General features: G+C 43.9%; 1 protein-coding gene and 2 long non-coding RNA genes across 6 annotated transcripts in view; 2 read left to right on the top strand and 1 right to left on the bottom strand.

Moving 5' to 3' along the window:
• The window catches only part of CCN4 (cellular communication network factor 4), a 33,986-nt gene extending 15,013 nt beyond the window's left edge, over positions 1-18,973 (bottom strand). Inside the window, exon 1 of one of the 4 annotated variants that reach the window (XM_064397736.1) lies at positions 18,692-18,973. In XM_064397736.1, the coding sequence (XP_064253806.1) occupies positions 18,692-18,739 (48 nt within the window). In that variant the 5' untranslated portion in view covers positions 18,740-18,973. Of the gene's footprint in view, positions 1-18,187; positions 18,560-18,691 lie in introns of those variants that run through there. The other 3 variants (XM_064397710.1, XM_064397727.1, XM_064397745.1) reach the window with 3 other exon arrangements.
• LOC135285452 (uncharacterized) lies at positions 751-4,610 on the top strand. Its single transcript, XR_010350276.1, has 3 exons — positions 751-951; positions 3,766-3,851; positions 4,506-4,610. It is a non-coding gene; the product is annotated as an uncharacterized LOC135285452 (long non-coding RNA).
• On the top strand, positions 12,767-14,047 carry LOC135290092 (uncharacterized). The gene is made up of 3 exons (XR_010352806.1): positions 12,767-12,822; positions 12,907-13,173; positions 14,029-14,047. It is a non-coding gene; the product is annotated as an uncharacterized LOC135290092 (long non-coding RNA).
• Positions 18,974-24,371: the final 5,398 nt, after the last annotated feature.

Raw genomic sequence — 24,371 nt, 5'->3', positions numbered from 1 at the left:
GCAAAAGGATCAGTAGAGCAGCATTTGTACATTTGAAGCAAAGGCATCCCCAGCACAGTGGATGGTTCCCTGATCTGGGTGTGGTTTGGCCATGCTTCTGTGAGGAAAGCAGCTTCTCTTCACAGAATCATGGAATCCAGATATTAAACCAGACTTCAACTAGAACCTGTGGCTCTTTCTAGAAAACCAAATCAGGAAAGCGGTGGTACACAGACTGGGAGAGGAGTATAATCAGATTATATCTTACACCAAGCAGGGGGAAAGAATAATGGCAAGAGTGCAATTCTAAGTATCAGCAATGACAAACCCCATGCATGTGATTGCTGTGTTGTGCTTACAAGGACAAGACTTGCACTGTGGTCTCCACCACAGCTCAGCTCAGCTTGTGATACTTTCACATCTGTATTGTGAAAAACTCAGCTGATATCCCCCACCACGAGGTCCTCTGAGAAAAAAAAAAAAAAAAACAAACCCAAAAAAAACCCAGATCAAATTCCAAAGATCAAATGGAACATTATCTAAATTAAAGAAGGGAAACATGACTTGAAAATGCATCCAGACAGCAAGAGGTCTTGACTGATGTTCTGAACAAGCAGCAGGCATCTGAAAATCCCTGAAAACAGGACCATGGCAGTGCTAAGGCATCTGGGAAGTGAATGAGTGTTATCACTGAGGGTGCAGAGGAAAGAGAGACTCACACAGAAGACAAACCACAAAACCTCCCTGTGAGTTAAAGTCATATGACATGGTTAAGGCAGGCTGAGGGACAAACCATGAACATGAGGTAACTGGAGTGCCCAGGTTGTCACAAAGAGGAAAATGGGAATTGAACACCTTCTCCTTTCCCCCCCATCACTCTCTGGGTGCGTGTGATCACACTGACAGCAGGACAGAAACAGCACCATGGCCTATGCTACTTCCAAGGGTTAGGTTTTCTGCCCTCACTGTCATGTAAGTCATGGAATCACAGAAGAGAAGGGGCTAATGTGGATGTCTCAAACAGCTGTGCAGCCAACCAAGGGTGTTGGCAACAACACACTGTGAGAAAGAACAGGATGTGGCTGGAGAAGGGATCACAGGCAGTTGAAGGCAGTACATTTCTGGGATAAATGTCCTTGCTCTGGCTCCTGGAGATTAATACAATGAAATACAGCACCAGGTCAGGGATGAAGCTGATGAACAGGCTCAGGGGGAATCAAGACCACTAAATACCCCCAAAACCTTCTAACACATTTCCAGAAAAGTCAAGAAGAACAGACTGTCTGTGCATGCTAAATAATTTCCATACAAAATGAAAACTTATTTCCAGGGCAGGGAAGATTTATCAATAAAATATTACCCTCATAAAGCCCTGGTGTGTGTGCCCCCCAGTAACCTGGACACCCTATCAGATGGATCACCAGGACTGGTGATGTCTCTCTTCCCTCTCCTCTCTCCCCTTCTTTAATCCAATCCATCTCTCTCTCTTTTCTCTATCACCCTATACGTTTACCCAAACCCCACTGCTGTGTGCTTACACTAGGAGAACAGGGTTGAACTTACACCAATTTCCACGAAAAGTCAGTAATTTGTCAACTTTGTCAACTTTCATGAACTTTTGTCATTGTTTACCAGCATGAACACCTATGAATCTTGGGTGCTTCCTTTTCTTAGAAGGGTGGGACACCATGTAAAGTCCCTTCTGCCTCTTTCAAAATCCCAGACAAAATTCCCATGACATTTCTCTATACTACAGTGTAAAATTATTCTCTCAGACACACATCTAAACAATCTCCAGTTCAGAGATCTGAGGAAAGTATAAAACAATACATAGCACAGAGCAGATGCTGCTTTAAATCACATCCTAGAGGAACTGAAGCAGAGAATTCCCTAGGGAGACATTATCTTCCTAATCTGTTTACTTCCTAAAGCTGGTATCAAGCTTTTAGCCATATCACAAGGTACCAATGTCAAACAACTGCCTCTTAAAATCCCCCCAACAGATTTAATTATGTATTTTGTCACTGTGCTTTAGAACATGGGAAAAAGGTTCTCCAAAGGAAATCTGAAGTCCTTTGCAGCAGTGATGCCAGAAAAGAGGAGCAAGCAGCAGAATGCTAACACAAGCCTTCTGAGTATTTTTTCTTCTGACTTGAAAAACAGAAATCTACAAAACAACAACACACACATGCAAAAATAGACTTCAGGCTTTTAAATAAAAGCAGTAAATTCAGTATAAATGTAGCTGCAAGCACTGCATGAGATCAAATGTACAGAAGACCATGGCTGGAAGGGAGTCTGAGCCCATGCACAGCAGGTAGGCAGCAAGCCAGACATGGGGTGGTCCATGAGCTAGAGAAATGATGAATTGCTGTAAGCTCATATTAGAAGCTAAACTGAGATCAGCACAAACAGCCTTGCCAATTTTATGGTGAGATCATTTAGCAGGAGCACAGTGATTAGCTAGAGGCCTGCTTTTCCCAAGCTTTGCTGAACTTATCTGCCTAAATCCCTGGAACAAGCCCAGCCTATCTGAAGAAATTTACTAGCTCAACATGTGGAGCAGAGACATTATGTGCCAAACATGTACACGACGACCCTTCCCAATGATGATATCAAACAGCATTAGACCTAAAGCCATGGGGATGGAACGGAACAATAAAAAAATTCTGTAATTTGTTTACTTTTCTAGATGGAGGTTGAGACACTGAAGTAGATTGGAGTACAGGTTTTGTAAGCAGAAAGGAAGAGACTGTAAATTTCAGATACTCAATGTACTCATCCCCAGATGTATCAGATCCAGGACAACCCTGTGCTCAGTTATTTATGATCTGTTACAAGTGACAACCCTGCACAAGTAGTTTGTAGTCTACCAAAACAGATAATGTTGGAAAGAAGCATCGTCTTTCTTTGAAATCTAGGAAAACAGACCAAGTGATATCCTTACCCAGCTGCTCAACTCAGTCTCAGTGGTGGTCAGGTGTGAGATGCTGTACAGTACCTGAACTAAGAGATGTGCAAAAGGACATTAGAAGCCCACAGACTGAATGCCAACTATAATGAAAATTACCCCTTAAACCTGGCACCAATCTGAGACAAATGAGTCTTTCATGACAGACTTTAACCTATCTGGGGATCATACTAGAAATACACATCAGTGCTGCATTTCCAAGAGAGCATCTAATAAGATATGCAAAAACATTAATTGTTTTTACATATTATTGATTTTCTTAATGTTGTCATAAATTTCATGTAAACTACAAGCCTAATCACAAGCAAACCAACCTCCACTTTTTCTTTAAGAAAGGAAAAGAAAATCTTGCTTTCAAGACAAGCCCATCAGGAGGGAAATATTTTGGGGCACACAGTCATTTGAGGGTCAAGTTATCCCATTAAAAGTATAAAATAAACATTTTTCTTCTCTGTGAATGTAGAAGCTACTCATTCCTTACTCATCCAAGAGGATATCTGACCAGATTTCCCCTAGAAAAGACAAGAATCCAGTAGAGCAGGTTGGTCAGAGCCCCATCCAGCCTGGCCTTGAATATTTCCAGAGACAGTGTCCAAAACTTCTCTGGGCAACTGTGTCAATGCCTTCCACCCTCACAGTAAAGGACTTCTTCCTAATATCTAACACAAATGTCTTATCTTCTGATTTAAAACTGTTCCTCCTTGTTCTGTCACTATCTGCCCATGTAAAAGTCTCTGTCTCTCTTTTTTTATAAGCTGCGTTTATAAGTAATGGAAAGCTATAATGACTCCACCCTGAAGCTTTCTCTTTTCCAGGCTGAACAACCCAAAATCTTTCAGCTGGAGAGAGGAGAAGAAATGGAGGCAATCAATTTTGATTGGGACCTGGAGATGCCTATGCAGTAAGACATAGTTACAAATAAGACTATAAAAGAGAAGTTCCTTTTCTGTATAGACCACAAAGCCACATGGTAATTGCACATAGATGCATCTTGTTCACTTCTCATAGTCACTGCAAAGGATAAATGACAGCTGAACAGCATGACTAAAATATCAATGCCTTAAAAGAATATTTATGCTAATAAAAGTCAAATAATTTGCACCAACAAAATAATTTGATTTAGTCCACAAAATAAATCCCCCTGGCAGTCAAATGTATGAGCATTTTTGATTCAAAAATGTGCTGGAGCAAGTCACCAGCTCTGTGCAGTGCTGTAGAAGACTTCAGGTTTGCTTATAAGCAGTAACCACACTTGTGAGACACTCAGTAGATCACTGGGATCTTTGACACTGGTGAAATTGTGTGTGAAAACCCACCCACTGTCCTCAGCTTCTCTGAGCAAGGAGCTGCATTCACAGCTGCTGGGTGCAAACCCTGGGCCCCTCTCTGCTGAATGCAGAGGGGATCACTGCATTGACCTCACAGGAGCCTTGACAGCTCTACAGAAAATGCCTGATTTTAATGTAGCCAAAGGTAGAGAACATAAACTCTACACTGGAAGAGTAGGGCATGAGTTTGCTGTTTGAACTCATCTTTAACCTCTCTGTGTCTGCAGAACAGGAGTGGTAACAATTCTTTTGCTAGAAGGAGCAAACCCTGAAGATTGTGAGCTGCCCAGACCAAGGACATGCAGCTGCCAGGGAGAAGGGAATAAATGCAGGTGAGGGAGATCCCAGAGCTCTCTATAAAGACATCAGTAAGGACAGGGAGAGGTGGCAAATCCAGAGCTGCTACAAGGGCTATAACCCCAGGGCTTTGCTGGTGCTGCACCTGAGAATAACAAATTTCTGCCCACTCATCTACAAAAATATCCTTATTCATCTTTTAGCACATGATTTTATCTGAATATGACTTTCAGATGTGTCTGGAAGAGTTCAAATATGGTGGAACACCACAGTTGAGCACCTTCAAGAAATCTACTTTAGAAAAAAAGGGTTTCTCCATTTTCTTCACATAAGGGGAACAATGACCTGGCAGCCAGCACATTCCTCAAGCTGGATATGCCTGTAGCTCCAGCAGCAGAGAGGTTTCACTCAGGATGGCAGAGTCAGATGCAACCAGGTCCTCACCAATGGGTATGATATCACAGATGCCATCAATTAAATAGGGTCTGATACCCCTAATGCCATCTATTAAATAGTGTGCAGACCCAGAATGAAAGCAGACACAGATGAAGATTTTGTTCTGGTATGAAGGGCTGAAATACCCTGGAATGTAATTTATACCAAGCTGAGGTCTATTAGACACTTTCTCATCTCATGAACTAAAAATTCTCTTTACAGAATTATGGTACATTGGTTTTCTGCTGGTGCTCTTGCCAGGGAATCTAATGATTTCAATTACTGTGGATTAAACTTAGGAGATTCAATTATTTCTCCTCTACAAAAACAACATGACAAAATGGGGATTGTGAAGGACAGAAGTGTTTTCACCAACAACAAGAGGAAATTCTGTTTCTTTTGAATGAAGTGTTGAACTACAGCAGGATATGTAATGTGTGGGGATGTGCAAAAAGAAGAAGGAGGCAAGAAAAGGATTCTCTGGACAGAGAAATTTCCTTTAAGGAGAGAAACTGGTGATGCTGAAGCAACACAACTGCACGATCTGAAGGGTTAAACTCAGTGTTTACAGAGCCATCCAGTAGGAAACACAGCTGTATCAACAGGAAGTGGAATCTGGAGGCAGAAGTGCATTTTTAAACTTGTCCTTTTCTTTCTCAAACCTACCAAGGAAATTAACAGTGGAGATTTAACACAGAGAAGAAAAGCCTCAAGTGTGCACACTCTGTAGCAACAAAGGATGGAGAGGGGAGAGGGCAGGTCCAGTGTGCTGGCACTGCACTTATCAGCAGCAGCATCCACTTTCCAGCCCACCATGAAGACATAAAGCCTATTCAAGGCTCAAGGATGTCTCACATGATGGGAATTTGCTGACATGGGGATGTCTGACAGGCCCTTGGGTCGAGCTGAGCCAGAAGCAGCCAAAGTTCTGTGGACCAGACCTCCATGGCTGTCCATCTCAGCACACAGCCCCACATCTTGCCTGGCCTCCAGGCCACTTTTCTCCTCTCTCCCCTACTTTCCATGGTTGGATACCCTTAAGAAGTTATAATTTCAATTTTGTATTTCTCAATTCCTTCAGCCAAGCTCCCAGTCCCAGAAGAGTGTCCAACCCTAATTGGTTTCAACACAAAACTCAGATACAAAGTAGAGAAAAATAAAGGGATTTTAGAATATTGGTGTGGATTAGGTTCCTGACCCTACCCAGAGCTCTCATTAGCTTTCCAAGTAAACAGTGGAATTCAGTATTTTAACTGTAATACAGAAAGGCTTTTTATCCTGTTCACCTTCTTCCTCCACCCCCCATTTCTGATAAAGTTCATCACAACTCTACAAAAATGGCAGGAAGTGCATTTGCATTTTTATCAGAAGGTGAGTAAAAAACCTGCAAATTTTGTTACAGGGCACTTAGAGTGTCCTTCCTACTCAGTCTCTTTTGTTAGAAAAAACAAACCACAGACACACAAGCAAGCCAACCTGTTACAGAGACTGATGCAAAATGAGAAGGAACAACATTTTATTTTTCCAAATACACTCATTTTGCAAGCCAAGAACTAATGATTTCAAGTCTGCTACAAACTGCATGGTGGCTGGGGGGAGTTTAAGGCTGACATTTAGGGACCAGAGTCACACCCCCCATGTTCACAGAGCCCACAACCATTAAACCCCCAGGTCAGAAGAGAAAACAGATACTGCCTGCTTGAGGTAGTGGCTGTGGAGAGAGGATGCCTGGGTTTCACAGTCACTCTGCCACATTTTTATCTTATTTTCAATCATTAAGAGGGATTTAGATCCATATCCTGTTTGTTTGAGGGTTTTATTTCAGGTAATTACTCAGCTCAGAGGAAATGGTGATGTATAATTTTATGACATAGATTTTAATAGTATCAAATAATCCACATAGATTGACCCAAAAAGATCCCAAAAAACAAACAAGAAATCCCCAAAAACCAACCAAAAAGTAAAAACACACGCTATTAAAGTCTTACACTTTAATAGCATCAAGGGGAAATAAGATGATCACAAAATATTATGAGATTTAAAAAAATACCAAAAAGAAGCAGGGGTTTCCACAGGCAGAAGCTAAAAATCCAGGGCAACTGCCAGGAGGCAGCAGGTATGTCCATAACATTAAGATCATTTGGAATGTGTTATTCAAATATCTCAGAAAGATTTATTCAACGTTCATGAGAAGGAAATAAAAGAATGGTTTTTTTCCAAAACAGTGTTTCCTCAGCACTGAACTGGTGTTCATGAGGAAGTTCCCATCAACAGATGTTCTGAGATGGTCTCTGCATCTCAGGTTTAAGGGAAATCTCTTTTTAATAGTTTGGCTACTTGGTAACATTCTTTAAAGAAAACCTTGAATTCAGATTCAAAATTTTCACCTTGATGTTCTCTTAGATTTGTAAAGTTTCCTTACTTTGTCATGGGCAATTTCACCACATCTGGTCTGCGTTGGTCTGGATTTCCACAGAGCTCACATTTAAAATTCAACAGACCTGGCACAGGAAAGTTCCTTCTCTTGGCCGCTAGCTCATGGCTAGGAAAAGAATCCTTTCCCTTTCTGAAAATCAGCAGCACTTGGCTGAGAATATTTGGCATGCAAGACTTGGATAAAGCTGGTTATAAAGGTGGGTATAAAGGTGGTTATAAAGGTGGGTGTAAAGGTGGGTATAAAGGTGGGTATAAAGGGTGTAAAGGTGATTATAAAGGTGGGTATAAAGGTGGTCAGCTCCCAGTGCAGTGTCAGCTCTGAATCAGGCATTTGCTCCTACCCTGGAGCCCACATCAAGGGGAGGCCACTGGGGCTGGGGGTGCCCAAGTCCTGAGGTCACTGTCTGGGGTTCATCTCCCTTGGCAGCCCCACATTGTGGCCCTGGGAGACAAAGAGTCCCTGCTGCTGACAGGGGAACACCACGGGGTTCTCTCAGCCACGTTTTGGCTGCCCAGAGCAGCAGCTGAGCACAGCATCCAGGGTGAGCAGCCAGCAGGGAGACAGAGCCAAAGGGAGCTTGGAGAGAAGATCACCTGGATAACTCTCCCATGTGAGGTCTGGGGCATTGGGCTGATCCAAACAACTTTCCTAAGGGATATTGTTTTTCTTTTCAGTGAGAACTGCTCTGGAGGAGCAGTCAGCAGAGTGATGGCTTTGGGCAGCATCTTGTCCCATGTGCCACGAAAGAGAAGGCAGCAGGGGTGGTGAGTCCCTGAACAAGGAGAACAGGCTGTTCCTGAAGATCTATCCCAGAAACAGCATAAAAAGCAAATTTGTGCCATGGGAATGAGGGGGCTTAGAAGAAGTCAGAGCCAACTTTTGAGCCAGCCTGGGCTTTGCACTACAGCCTTAAAACAGATGTGCCTGAAGATCAGATCTTCTTTTAATACACAACAGAAAACCCCAAAAAACAACTGTACCTTCCCTACCACCCCTAACAAAAAGTGACACATTGCAAATGTGGAAGAAAGAAAGAAAATAGAGAGGCCTTGAATTTTACAAGACTTTGGGGGCAAAACCATAGCTTTTGAATGAAATACAGTGGAAACTACAAGTAAGGAAAAGAGAACACTTCCTGGCACAAATTCACTAAGAAAAAAAGAAAAGGAGTGAAATTATAAATATAGAAAAAGGATGAATTGAGCTGGGGAATTAATCCCTTGGATCCCAAGGTCAGTGGAAACAGAACTGAAATTCAAAGCTTTGGTAAAAAGAGACACCAGAGAAAAAACTGATGCAAGAATTAAATATGAAGGCTGATATACTTAAAGGTATCACCTCTCCAGCTTGGAATGAACATACATCACATGCACAAGCAAGAAGAACGTGTCACATTCTGTTTCTAGGAGGGATTACTCATGGTGGAAAGAAGCAACTTTCATGAGGGTGATATTATTAAATGATCCTGATTTAATCTGGGGGCCCCAGAAGTGAAGTGACTGTCCCACAGGCAGACAGGATATCTGTGGCAGAGCCAGAAATAGCAGTTAGAGTTCTTGTTCCTACACTGTAACCATACCACCATCCCTCCTCCTATACACAGCTAATAGACCAAGTCACTGAGTTCTTCCTGGATGCAAAAAAGAAATTTGCTGCCTCTCAGGTGCTATCAGCTCAGCAAAGCCAGTTTCTTAGTGTTTGGATTTCAACCCTCACATGCACCTGATGCCTGCAAAAGGGCAGAACTCTTTCACCTCTCCAGCACCTTCAAATCCCACACATCACTGGTGACCAGCAGTTTACAGCTTGATGGATCTGTGCAGAGTGATGAAATGGGTCTTGCACAGGTGATTCCCTCTTGCTTGCAGGCAGCTCAGATACTGCTGAGACTAAACCATGCAGGTGACAAAATTCCTGCTTGTGATCCAGAGACCTGCTGACGCTATGAATGCCATAACAAACAACAAAAATAAAAAGCAAAGCAAAACAGAACTTTGCTAAGGCCAGGGTATTGCTGCCACTTCCCCATCCCAAACCATGCCAGCCGGGAAAGTGGCAGCACCTCAGCCTTTAAAGAGTTAACGCTGCTGCTTCCAGCCATGGGGGAGGACACCAGCTGGGTCTGTCTCTGGAGGATGAAGATGAATTGCTGATGATGTGGTTACTGACATTGTGTCTCCCACAGCCCCGACACGCGAGGGCAGTGTTGGTGCACAAATGATGCTCCCGGCAGAGCCCTGCTTCTCCCGAGCATCCCCAGGGCCCAGGATGCTCCACGGACACCGTTTGTACCAGAAAAACCACACTGGGGAAGCGGATGGGCAGGGGCGGGAGGTGCTAAGCCAGGATATTTCTATCCTGCCAGCTCCCACTGCAGAGGCAGTTTTTCTAAGGAGGTTTCCCTTGTATGTTAGAGGGTGAACAATGAAATCATCATCAACCCCTTTATAGTCATGTAATCACATGGGAATGAAACAAATTCAATTATTTAATAATTGCTCTATAAAATGTTACAGTTACCAAGCATGCAGAGGTTTTAAAGGATTCTCAACTTTGCTGCTCTAGTATCCATTTACTCCTCTAATCAAATACTCCAGACTCCCAGATGATACTCTGGCAAGCATTTTAATGTAGCTGGGACAGGGAGAAACAGTGAAAAATACAGCACAAACATATCCTCAAGTGCAAGCAGACTCTCTGTATGATATGTATGGAAAAACTGACACAAACCAAAACAATGCAAAGGGAGTGGGGGGTGCATGTAGGCACTACATATATGTGTATATATATATATGTGTGTGTGTGTGTGTGCATATACACACACACACACACACACACACACACACACATGTAAACCACACAGAATTAAACATATCATCTTTAAAAAGCAGAAACATCTTATTTCAGCCTGAAACTAGGCATTGTTCCACCACAAACCCAGGAGCTCACCCACACCCAGGCAGCTTTGGTGGGTAAGGAATTCACCAGCCTTCATAAGCAGGATCACACCACCTCTGTGGGGAACCCCAGTGCACTGAGCAACAACAGCACAGGTTTTTATGCAAAATCTGGAAATATTAGTCAAGCAACCTCCCAGATTCCACTACCTCTGACACCTTTATCAGGCTCAAGGACTGCTGTGCCTCATAGAATAAATGTAATTTTAAAAATGTGCCCTTGGGACACCACTAGAACAGTGAAAATTAATAGTGAACAGTGTCCATAAATGAACTGCAGCAGAGATGTCATTATATATTTAACTACTAAGGTCAAATGTGGAAATAAAACTCTCAGAAAGGAGCCAAATGAATTTGCCCTCGTTCTCTTACTTCAGTGTTTATCAGCCCACACACAGATGCTGTGGGTATGATCCAGTCCTGTAAGTCCAAGATCTTGCAGGAAATATTGCCAGCAGTACTTATCAATAAATCACCTGCTGAATGGCCAAACTAGTTAATGAAATCTGGCTGTTTTCTTAATTATTATTTTCCAGCCTTTCTTTTCCCCCTCATTAAAATGTAACCAAAGAATTTGATCGCGTTATCCATTTGCAGATTCTCAGCACTGGCTGCAGTTTTTGTGGTTTGGTCCTTCCTTGCTAAACAGCTAAAATGACCCAGCTGTTAGTCTCAACCCCAGGAACTGGTAGCCTGGGGGCAGCCAGGAACATGTGCCAGCCATTCCGAGGAGAACTTAATTCTGCCCGTATGGATTTCAAAGTCTCTGCCTCCTTATCAGCCCAGACACAGAGTTCCCTTTGTCACAGCTGACACAAGCTGGAGATCACAAATGTGAGCTATAGCCTGCTTGGTCATCACATACACCCAGGAATATGCTGGTGGACTTGAAAAAAAAAAAAAAAAAACAGAAAGGAGAATTTTCAAGTCCAAAACCTCAGCTACACAGTGACCTCATGTGCCCACAGCACATCAGGCATGGCAGTGATGACGGCACAGGGGTGTAGAGCACAGCCAGGAGATGCTATGGGACAGTCATGGCACTTTCTGGGGAAGTTCCCAGTCTCTCTGCAGAGCCCTGGTATATTGTTGTTCACCCAGTGCAAGAAGGCTGGTCCCTACATGGATAAAACAAACTCAACAGAGTTATTGCTTTGAGTGGTTAGTGTTGTCCCCAAAAGGCATCAAACTGTGAAGCCATGCTCCATTTTTTACTCTATATTCTTTTTTTCACAGGCCAAGGATATCTGTGTGGAGAAGAGGAATCTACAGCAAGAGAATAAAACCACTCCCCTACCCATCCTGCCATCACTTGTAACTCAAAATCTTCAGTAAGAAAACAACAAAAAGAAAAGCCTGATTGTAGTGTGGAAAACTACTGTGGTAGAGCATGGAAAGAACCAAAACCTTTAAGCCATGCAGAAATTAAAATGTGAGTTCATTTACAAGTTCTAGAAGAGGAAAAGTGCAACAGTTCATGCAGCTACAAATGATTGCTACCTTCTAATGAAAATAAAATCACGTGTTTAATAATGGTACTCAGTGAGTCATTCAGAGCAGTTTTGGTCAAAGCTGTGAAGCCTGTGTGGGCTGCACTGTTCCTGGTGGCATACAGCTAATTTTCTGTCAGGCATTGTACAGAATTACAAAGTTGATTACTACTCCTGACTTTACTGTGTTCTTTTCCTTGTACACAGATACTGCAAGGGTGCAGGGGGTAATGGGTTTAAAATGAAGGAAAGGCAATTTGGATTAGACATAAGGAAGATTTTTGGAAGGGTGGTTGAACACTGGCACTGGTTGACCAGAAAAGTGGTGGATGCTCCATCCCTGAAAACACTGATGGTCAGGTTGGAGGCGTCTGAGCAGCCTGGTTGAGTTGAAGATGCCCCTGCTCATTGCAGCAGGGCTGGACAGTTTAACCTTAAAAGTCCTGTCTAACCCAAAACATTCTATAATTCTATGACTACATATGATATTTACATATTTCTGAATCTAATGTAAATATTAACTGAGTCAAGACACACGGTTGCATGTTAGAGATAATAATAAAACCATCCAATAATAAAACCATCCAATAAAACAATCCATCATATCTACTTGGAAGCCTTCCACTGGAGATTATTTCAATATGTTTGGAAGGGAAAGGGCAAATTTACTTTAAGATGAGTAGGAGGAGATTGTTTCATGCTGGACCAAGAAATCTTGCTGCACCTTCCCATCAGAAGACGTGAGACATTTTTTCCTAGGAAATCCTGTGAATTTGCAATGCAAGCTCATAGGATAAGGTCCTTTGGCAGTGCTGGAATTGCTCTGTGACAGCAAAGGCTTAACTGTGCAGGTGTCCAACATCAGGATCCAGGTGACTCACAACTCTCCATGGATGAGCCCACAATTATTTCTGCAAATACCTCTCAGGTTTCCTTTTGGGCTCATTGCTCACCATCCTGGATTTCATGAAACTTGGCCTTCCAACTTGCTCATCTCTTGTTTGCTTTATAGGTTAAGTGGAATGACAGACCCAGACTAATAAAACAGAAGAACAACGTGGGAGCTATTGAGAAAGAGAAGAGGAACTGAGATGACCACAGAGTCCTGGAATGCATTACCAACCCAAGTATTAGAAATTCATTATTTGAGTTGTGCCACAAAGTTCAGCTTAAGTGCTATCTTCTTCCACAGCTATTTCAGCCCAAAGGCTCTCCTTTCCTTCCCCAACCACAAGAATATTTCCTTGTGGGACAGAGTCAGTGGTTGGCACCCACAGAGGTAAAAATGCCTTTTTCCCCTTTTTCTTCCCCACACCTTGCCCAGATACAAGGATTACAAAGCCCAGCCGTAGTCTAAAAGAAAATAAAAGGTATTTAAAGGACTCCAGAAGCTTCACCCAGGATGCCAGAACACACATAATGTTTCAGTTTGGATGCAAATAAAGAACAGAGCACCAGCAGAGGTACATCCCAAGGCTGGGAGACCACCAGGCTGTAGAACCTGTGATCCTCACCCATAGCTAGGAAACTCAGAGCAGCACTGGAGAATACCTGCACTGAGCTCCTAAAGCAGCAGTCAGAGTCCCTTGACCCTACAACACATCTGTAAAAATCAGATCTGTGATCTCCTGCAGCAATGGGGAGCTAAGGAAAACTCACCTCAGGGTGCAGCAAACCCTGGGTGGCACAACCCAGGAGGGAATGATGGGGAAATTCCATGGATGGAAGACCAGTGCAACTTGGTGGACATCAGAACACAGAAAGGAAACAAATGGGTAGCATTTCTTTGGGCCTATCAACTACCAGTCAATGTTGACTACTCAACACAAAGGGGAAATTGTGCTTTTAAAATAAGTGCCATAAGAATGAGGATGCTTGAACTATATCATATGAAAGCAAAGAGGGAAGCAGGAGGAAAAAATTAATCCAGGATACCTACCCAAACCTCCTACTGACAAATCTGAAAGACTGAGTAGCCTCTCCCTGCTTTCTGGCCCACACCATGAGACACTGTCAGGTTCAATATTCAAATGTATCTTCAGCTGAAGCTGTGGGAGTCCAGCTTTTGCCAGGCCACAGCTGCCAAGGTTCACATACATTTCTTGGGTTTACAAACAGCTTCAATTCCACTCAGGCATGAGAGCCAGGCTGTCCAGACAGGAATGCTCAAGACCCCTCTGGGACACTGAGACATCCAAAAGAAGCAGTTCTCAGTAAGCTGAGCCCTGGCAAGAAGTTAAAGCAACTCTTAACATCCTAACATGGGAGCCCAGAGCTTCTGAAGAGCAAAGACAAATGTCCCATATGGATATAGAGGACTTCAACAGCAAAACTTTCTGAATTCTGAAATTTTTGACCTTTCATGAGGAAGGAAGGAGAAACTAAACATGCATGAGTCCTTGAAAGGACAGACACACAGAATCATCAAATAAATCTCACACTTTTGCTAAAATCCATAGCTATCACTTTTAACTAATGCCTTCTCCTAGAGAAGCCTCCCCCGAGGGCAGGACTGCTGCAGTGTGGAACGGGGACAGGACCTGTCCCAGGGGACATTAACAGGCACAGCTGTGAGGAGGGTGAGGAAACCAATCCCTGTCCACAGCTCTGTTGTGGTCCATGCTAGAAAAGATATTGTTTCACACTACCAAAGCAAATTCAGACATTTACAGGAGAAATTATGAAAGAAAATGCATCAGGTCCTACTTCTTTCAGCAGAAATTCTCTGTGTGCGTGTCTGCGTGTGTGCGTGTGTGTACTTAGGAAGCATCTTCATCAGAAACAGACTTGGGTGTGGGCCTCTGATCCACGTGAAGAACATTCAGTGCTACCTTCAGGATGCTGCCTTAGCAATGATTTCACCCTGCAAGTGGATGTGTGAGGGGGGTCTGCCAAGTGGAAGATCAGCTTTGGGAAGGCCCTGTGCACAGCGCAGCCATACCCATGGGAGCTGTGCCTGCCAGCTTCAGGCCTCAAGATGTTCATTTCCATAGCTGAATCTTCAGCTGCTATACCCAGGGCAATTTAATTGTTGTCTACAATTTATGAAGTGTAGGATAAGAGCCCATCTAGAGAAGTGTATCCAGTCTACCTCTGGTAACCAGATGTTGTTGAGCGAGAGGGAATAGTGGGAAGTTAGAAGGAAAAGGCACAGCAATCCTGAACCTGTGCTGCCTGAGATTATCTGTGCATCATTAGCCATGGTGCAAACCAGGAGCATTCTGTTAAGAAGCATTTAACAGGTAAAGTTCAGCTCACCCTCTCTGGAGAGCCATAGGATTTTTGCAGGGAAGAATAAATGTGTCAATTTTTCTTTTCTTTGTGTTTTTGTTTTGCTTTGTTTTGGCTTTTTGTTTATGTTTGGTGAAAATATGGTTTTTCCTGGAAGAGCCAAAAAAAATTTTAAATTTTTTTCCCTGCTACCAAATCCAAATATTTTAAAGATTAAATTCTTGGCTTTATATCTGTAAGGTAAATCTCATAAAGGAAGGAAAAAGAACATGTTGTGGTTCTTAACACGTAGCCTGAGGCAGCCCTGAGCCTGGGTCATTATCAGTTACTATGTAGTGAAATAGGTGTCCACAAATGAGATGGTGCCAAATGAAACCATTTTTGAGCATCTATTTCCTCCTTCCCACCCATCAAAGCCAAAAGCTTTACATTTGTGTACCATGACTGCCATCACCTCAGATAAATCAATACCTGCCTACTAACAGATGTGATGAAGAACAACTTGATTCTTTGCTTTCTTTCTCTGTTTGAGAAGTCTGCAGGTTTGCATTCACCGTATTATTTTTTATTTTAGATTGTCAGATGCATACACCACCCATTCTTCCACTTCAAATATTTTAGAAACCTCTAATGCTGTTCTTCCTACATAAACTCCTTTACTAATTTTATATAAAGTGCAGAATAATTTCTTTAATCATCACCCTGGTTTAGGACATTTTGTCCTTTCTGCACAAGTGGTCTCACACTTCTGAGTCATCAGGGCTAGAGACTGAAGATGCTGGCTCTGACTTCTCAATGTGCAACACTGAAAGGAGCCAACACATCCAGTTTAAAATTCCTTTATGCAAAAATGACTCAGGCACTGAGGAATCTCAGCCTGGGTGAAGGCACTTAGGCTCCCATGGTCTCTGTCCTTATTACTATATTTAAAAAAAAAAAAGTATTTCAAGAAAATTTTCAAAACTTATGCCTAAAATTCCAGCAATGTTCAGGGTTTTTCTTTTTTCTTCACGAACCCATCACCTGTGCTGTTTTGCCCTAATAAAAACCCCTGTTGATACAATTCTTTACAAACTGAATAACTGTTTGTAGTTTGCAACAGTACCAGGAGATGCAGAACCTGAGAGCTGCCTTCTGAGATGCCTGTGAGACCTGCCTGACCCTCCTATGTTATCTCCTCTGCATTTCTCCCTGGAAAAGGAGGGTCAGCCCTCTTCTTTTCCAGTGGAACATCTTTTTTCTGTCCATAGTTCCTCCTATATGTGAAGAGTGACAATTCTCCAGGGAGACCACAGGGCTTTGCACAATGTGCACAGTGACCTGCCTGGTGCTACCACTCCATGGATGTCTCTGCAGAGTTAGAAAGATCTTCATTACTGTTGTGATTATGCCAGCAAAGATAGAAACTATGGACTATGAGGTGGGGCAGTGTTGGATCTTTACCAGGACTCATCTGTTATGACACTCATGACTTAACTGAAATATCTCATGAGCAGGATGGCCATGCTACCTAGATATTCACAATATCCCAAAATAATTACAATATTCCTTGTTTCTTCATGCAGTGCCCTTAATCAGACCAAACTAAGAATTCCATGCTCCCAAAAGTCACACAAATATAAACCTGCTTTTCCTCAGCCTTCCCATCACATTCCAGTTCAGGCATGGAGAGGGTCCAGAGAAAGCCAGTTCATTACTGGGGAGAAATTATCCCCACTCAGTGGTTTCTAAGCACAGACTTCCAAGTTTCCAACCCCATGGGTGTGTTTAGGAGGTGACAGTGTCCCCAAATGCTCCAAAGGAGCAGCTCCACTGGCTCTGTTCAATGGGGAGCCTGAGCTGGAACTACGGAGACCCAGAAGACTTTTGAGGCTATTTTTAAAACTGTTTTGAACTCTTTTTAGATACTCTTTAGACCAAACATGCTGCTAGGAGTATCTGGATTGCACTCGCTTGCCTAGCCCCTCAGCAAGTGCATGTGCCTGCATGTATTGACACACTCACAGAGATTTTCATGCCACAGCAGGTTTTTCACAAAAATCTTTGATACTGAGGGATCCCAGGACAACCACTGCACAATTTACAAGGCTTGCAGAGATCTCTTCTAGTGACAGTGCTTGGGGGGTGGGGGGCACCTCCCTCCTTTGATTTTTTCCTTGCTGAACAAAAATGAGCTGTGGTAAGAACCAACTTCCCGCAGGAGCGCAAGAGGCGCAGTTTGCTTGCTGTCGGTTTTGTGGCGTGTTTTATTTTACGGAAGACGCCCTGTTATCAGCATCCACGCAGGACTTATCTCTGTGCCATCTGCTGTCACCCAGGTGCGCTGCTTTCCTGGCTTAGAGTCTCTCACAAAACACGAGCCAGCCCCTGATGCCAGCAGCCCTGCCACGCAGAATCCCCCGCGCAGAGCGGCTGGTGCCAGCACAGGGATGCTGTGACATCCCGCTGACACGGGTCTGGCTCGGGAACACCCCACCCCGAGCTGGGCAGCCCAAGCGGGTCTGTAATCCCAGTCGCTCCCGGGTCCCCAAGGCTCCCCGAGCCCCGGGGGCAGCGCTGGCTGCGGGGATGGGGACAGCGCTTGTCCCGCACGCTGCCCACGGCCGCTCCCAGCCCAGCCCCGCCCGGGGATCTGCCCGAGCTGCGGCGAGCACCGGGAACGGCAGAGCAGAGCTCCGGCCCCTTTGGGAAACAAGCGGCTTCCCGGACCGGTTTTCCAAAGAGGAGGGGGAGGAAAGCTGCTGCTGCTGGAGCAGCAGCTCCAAGAGATCGGGAGGGGATCGAACCCTCCTCCCCTGCCCGAGGCAGCGGCTCCACCTGCGGGAGCGGCGGCGGCGCCTCCGGGACCCGGTGTCGGTCCCGGTCCCGGTTCGGTCACGGCTTCGCCCCGGTACCGGCACCGGCACTGCTGGGCACCTCCGCCCGTCGGGACCCTGCCCTTTCCCCTCCCTGACAGCCTCAGCCGTGCTGCTTCGGGGAGCAATGGGGGACCCCCTCATCCTTCTTTGCTCCATGGCACAAATAGTAATAATAAAAAGAAGAAATAAAACCACCAAACCTACAGTTTTCTGTGCTGATCCACCTGGATGCTGTGAAGAGCTTGACTCTGAGACACTTCTGCATCCCATCCTTTCCCTTTCCTTTCCTTTCCTTTCCTTTCCTTTCCTTTCCTTTCCTTTCCTTTCCTTTCCTTTCCTTTCCTTTCCTTTCCTTTCCTTTCCTTTCCTTTCCTTTCCTTTCCTTTCCTTTCCTTTCCTTTCCTTTCCTTTCCTTTCCTTTCCTTTCCTTTCCTTTCCTTTCCTTTCCTTTCCTTTCCTTTCCTTTCCTTTCCTTTCCTTTCCTTTCCTTTCCTTTCCTTTCCTTTCCTTTCCTTTCCTTTCCTTTCCTTTCCTTTCCTTTCCTTTCCTTTCCCCCCAGCTCACCTTTCCCTTCCTGCTCTCCCACCTCCCCTAATTTTCCCAGAGCCCACCTTCCCACACGCAGCACACTCTGCTCTCCCAGCCCACCCTGCATTAAACCCCAGAGTGTTTGCAGAGACAGCTTTCCCCGGCAGTTTACAAACTCACCTGCAAAATGCTGCTTGCTGCTAGAATCCAGGGCAAAAGCCACCTCATCCCTGGAAGCCGGGATTAAATACATTTGATTGAACCCAGATTTAGAGCCGTTTTGAACAAAAACACCACTTTGGGGAAAGCAGAGCAATCCTGAACTGGCAACCCAGCCTAGGCACTCTGCCTTTTTCTCTTGGCTCTTTGGGGATTTTATTAAAGACAGACCTGACGTCACGGTGAAGGACAAGCCCTGCATTTTTCCTCTGGAGAAACTTTTCCTGCCTTCACTTCTTCATTTTTGTGTGTGGTGTTGTCCCACCTCCTGCATTTCAGTGCATCGCCGTGAGCCAAAGGCTCTTAAAGGGAAAGCTGCGGTGCCGGGGTCCAGCACGCTGCGATTTTAGCTCAGCTCCGAGAGGCTCAGAGCTCATCCCTCGTGTTGCTGAAGGCGTTCAGACTCTGGCAATGTACTTAGAGTGCAGCAAGAAACGTTTGATCTGGCTTTACTGGTTACAATCAATGACATGACACGTATACAATTATTCACAGATGTTTGATGTATTTGATTTTTAAAAAGAGTGACTTCATTTGAAGAGCAAAAGGACATTTGTCCTGCACACCCTGTGGGAAGCAGTCTGACAACTCCTTTGGGACTCCTCTCTTCACAAAGCAACCCTAGATCACACGATCCCCTGCTATGCCTCACATCCCTTCCCCGATTTCAGTGTTTAGGAGTGTGCATCAGCCCTATTACACTTCTATCCTGTGCCAGCAGTGGGCATGACAAATATTGTCCAGGTACATGGGAGTGCAAACCCCACCCTGAGCTCAAACCTCACCCCAAACTCTGATCACCTGTATCCCTGCTAATGTATGCCCTGATTTTAGCTGAGAAATGTCTGATGTATTTTTCTCCTTTTACTTAGGCATAGGTTTTTTCCCCCAACCATTCTAAATCTGAATTTGAAATAATTTAAAGTCTCTTTCATCCTCAAACTAAAATAGACTATTATAAGGATCATGTGTGCTAGCAAAGGGAAAGAAAACCCTGTTAAACAGCTTCAAAGGTCTTAAATGCAAGAGTTTATTCATGGGCTAAAATAAGTGTCAAGATAAATTAAAAGTAGGCAAACCTTTCTTCTTGATGTGACAGGCTGGGCAGTCATGGGTGGGTGAATCACTGATGGCCAAACTACAGCTGAGGTGTTTCCTTAACTTCTGCTCAGCTTTGGTTACCATCTGGAACTCAGGCGTGCCAGGCTGGGTTGGGATGAGCCACTCTAAGCTCCTCATCTTAAGCAGCCATCCAACTATAAGAAGGGTGCGGAGCTGTTGGATGAGTCCAGAGGAGGCCACTGCAATGATCAGAGGGATGGGATACCTCTTCTGTGAGGGAGGTCTGAGAGAGTTGGGGTTGTTCAATCTGGAGAATGCACCATGAAGACCTCATAGCACCTTCCAGTATGTAAAGGGGCTCCAAGAGAGCAGGGGAGGGCCCTTTGGCCTTCAGGTAATGATGGGACAAGGAGAAATATCTTTATGCTGAAAGAGACTAGATTTAGATTAGATATTAGGAAGAAATCCTTCCCTGTAAGAATTGTGAGAGACTGGAACAATTCTCCTGAGAAACTCTGAGTTCCTTGTCCCTAGAAGTGTTGAAGACTGGGGTCTCTGGTCTTTGGTGGGGCTCTGAGTAACCTGGTCTAGTGGAAGAGGTCTTTGCCTGCAGAAGCGGGGTTGGAACTGGCTCATCTTTAAATTCCCTCCCTACCCAAACTATTCTGTGGCTCTGTCCCAGCCCTGCTGGGTGTCTGGTGCTGTGTGGGGTTTGCTCTGCAGATTTGGCACAACTGAATGCTCAAGGCTGGGGCTGACAGGGGGTGGGGAGGGTGAGAAATCTGCTCCAGTGACTTCTGGTCACACAGCAACTTCTACCCCTTCATGCTGTGTGACGTGGCGTGGGCAGAGTAATGGTTTCACACCAGATGGACCAGGGAGCTCTAAAAGATCCGTTTGTTTGTCTGGACAGACAGCTGCTCGGGGAGATTATTCAAACAGAATTAAATCAAACTGAAGGAAGTTCCACAAGCTGTGTTCCTCCTCCAGCACCTTCACCCCTAACACAGCCCCTTCCCAGGACTCACAACCCTGAAGATCAGGCTCAGAATTACATTTTCTGTCAGGTTCCTCCAGAACTATGTCTATTCTCCCTCCTCTATATCCTCCCCATTTTTCCTCACTTCCTCCTTTGTTTGTTCATTCCAGCTTTTCTATTTCAATATTTATCTCACCCTGCTGTCACCAGCACATCCTTCCTTGTACACTCTTGATATTCTGCTGGGGAATGCACAAACCCTGTGATCTTGGTGTCACCCAGGTGGTGTTCACTGCATGTGGACACTACTGAGTGCCAGACTTTGGGGTCCAAGCCTCTAACACATTGTGAAGTAAAGGTAGCATTTTGAGAGTTCAAATCCTCTGACCCAGGTGAAATGGCCTTTTTTAAAAAAAAAATAATTAAACTATTTGGGTTAGCATAGGGTAAAAGGCTCAGATGTAAATCTGATAGCTAATATTTCATACAAATTGAGATTACTGGCTTGGAGATAAAGGAGCCACGATAGCAGGCCTAGCAAAAATAACTTTCCAAATGAAGGAGGAACAAAAGTTCAAAGCTCATGTGGTATCAGACTGCAACATCAAGGGAAAGAGTACTTTAGAAATGACATAAATATGGCATTGTGTTGGTTTGGGTTTTTTCCCAAAAAACATTTGGTTATCTCCCACTCTTTGACTATTTCCCCAGCATATTTCATTGCCTCAGTGAATTCTTCAGCAAATGCTGTGGTCAAGTGTGTCAGCAAGGATGAAGTCACTGAGATGTGGACATCTGGCTGTTTGAAGCTCCACCTCAGCTGGCTTGTGAGAGTTTGTCTTGTGATCACAAACCAGACACTCTGGCTTAGCTTGGATGGGACAGGGCTCAAGGACTGACCCTGCAGCCCCAGGCTGGGGTGCTGGGACACCCAGGTGCCTGAGCAGCCTTCTGATAGTGATTCCTGTGTGGGTATGGCACACTGGGGCACTTACAGGTGTGTCTGGGTGCAATGTTATTTCATTAAAAACAAAATGACAGGGACATTTCAGCTATTGTTGAGCTCCTTGATAGCAGCAGCTCAAACCTGGGCTTCTGTGAGCTCTCAGGACCCTCGAAGGATGACAGTGGTAAAAGAGATCACTTCAGTCCTGTGTCACCCTGGCTTGATCCTTGTACTGACTGACTAAATGAAAAAGACACTTCTCTGTCTAATTCAAAGACTTCAATTCAAGATCTTCAAATGATGGAAAAACCACTTCATGTTTTGATGAGTTCAGTTACATTCACTATTAAACATTTGTGCCATATTTCAGTCTGAGTTTGCTGGTTTCATCTTTCTGCCAATGTCTGCTTGGCTGATGAGAATTCAGCACTTTCTTCCAGCATATAAATATGCAAAGGTTCCATAAATCACTGCTGACTCTTTAATAAAACAAGGAAGCCACATTGCTTTTAATTCTCAGTGTCAAATTGTTTTTTGGGAACTTGAATGTAATAGTTTTATGGCTTTTACCTCTTTACCTTTCCATGGACATTATATATGCAAATGCTACTATCCATCACTCTACAGCCATCCACAGTGAACTGGAAACAGGCAGCATGCCCCAGTTCAAGCTAGCTCTGGTTCTGTCAGGCTAATGCTTTAATATCACTTCTTCCTCAATACATCCCTTATGCCTCTCAGCCACATAAACAGATTTCTCAATTTGACTTCATTTTACAGTCTTAGAACAAATAAACAGGGAAATAGATTGATTTATTTTATGATGTTTGATTTGTCTGACACTTTTACTGAAGGCTGTAGCCAGCCAAAGAATACAGGGACTACTAAGAGCAGAAAGAGAGCTCAGGGAGGCTGGGTGCTGTTTCCTCTTGCAGATGCATGGCAGGAATAGCTCCTTGTCTGTAGCTGACTTCCTTTGTAAATGGGCGAGATCAGAGTCTACCTACAAGTCCAAGGGTAAAAAGAACACCTTGGATTTTCCTGACTCACCAAAGGTAAAGGCTGAGTTATGAGCCAAACCACCAGCTGAGTTGGTTTCCTATCAGGGTGCTTTTTCTTCTTCTTTGCTCCTTGATGAAGGTGACATCCCTTTCAATCAGCAGAAGGGCTGGGATTCAGGAAGCACGTACTGGAATGGAAAGGGAGGTGGAGAAATCAAACTGCACCATCAATTTTTGTTGTTGTTATTGACATTACTTGGGAGATAGGCAGGAGAGTTACATCAGCTTGGACCTTTAAAATATGAAAGCTTTACAAACCAGAGCATGTAAACATCTGTTTTAGCTGACTCTCAATAACATCAAGCACCTGAACACTCAGCCAGCCCCACTTCAGCACAAGTGAGTATCTAATTTTCAGAGATGCTGGCCTCTGTAGATGACACCTGACACCTGAGTGAAAGAAGCTGCAATACTACAGGAAGACTCACTCTTTTGCTGTCTAAAGAGTCTTTCCAAAGAAGAAGATGGACAGGAATCACACTGTGAATACAAAGCCAAGTGCTCCTTTGCTGCTGTTCAGCCTCATGTCCCCCTGATGCAGTGATGCAGAAGGTACCAGGAGCTAAGGGGGTAAATCCAGCACTGAATTCCCTCAGTCCTTTAGAAAATGCTAGATGAAGGGATTTACCTTGGAATGTTACTCAGCCCAGATTTCCATTACTGAGTATGTATCCACCATGCTGTGTGGCTTGAACTCCTTGTGCCAGAATATTTGTGAGGCTGATCACACACCCAGCTGCTAGACAGAAAATCAGCTGGCCCAGGTAAACCAGCCTGACTGTCAGCACTCCAGGACCAACTGGTCATTTCTCCAAAGAGCTGGTGTAAATCAGCTCCACTGATTTAGGTGAGGCAGCAGCCAAGTCCGAAAAATGGAACATTCAATATTTAATTCATTCATGCAGCCAAAATAATTTATTCCCACCATTTGAGCAGGACTGTTGCCTTTGAGGAGACATGACTGTGGTTTCATTCCCCATAAATAAAGTCAGATTTATTAGGACAGGTCTTCAGCTGGTGTCAATCTGACTCCTTTGATTTCAGCAGTACTAATCTGGCTGACAGCGTCTAAGCTGTTCCACTCTAAACAAAAATGTACAGGCACCAATGACAGCAGCTAAGAAACAAGCCATTAAAATACTGTAGTTTCCCATATAAAAGATTTTGGAACTTTATATCAATTTTCAAATCTATGTTATATTAGATTTTCAGTTACTGATGACAGCAACATTGTATTTTCTTCATTGCCCTCAATAGCAATGGCCTCACTACTGTGTTCATCCATTCATAAATTCTCACAATTTCATGATGGACATTTATGTGGGCAAAACACATACTCTGATGGTTTTGAACCACTACCAGGCATTTGTAACAACAACAACAGTACCCTAGGGTATCCAGTGTTTTTCCTGAGTAATTGTCTCTCTTAATATCTGCACTCAAACCCCCACCAACTGCATAATTAAAGCTTTCAAATGGAACTTTGAATAAAAATTAATAACAATAATTAAAAAAAAATCAAACACAAAACCATCACACAAGTAAGATACCAAGCTCTAAAAACAATTAATGACCAAAATGAACAGGCCATAA

The sequence above is a fragment of the Passer domesticus genome, chromosome 1 (genome assembly GCF_036417665.1).
Source record: "Passer domesticus isolate bPasDom1 chromosome 1, bPasDom1.hap1, whole genome shotgun sequence".
Lineage (NCBI taxonomy): Eukaryota > Metazoa > Chordata > Aves > Passeriformes > Passeridae > Passer > Passer domesticus.
This window is presented reverse-complemented; position numbering and strand designations above follow the sequence as displayed.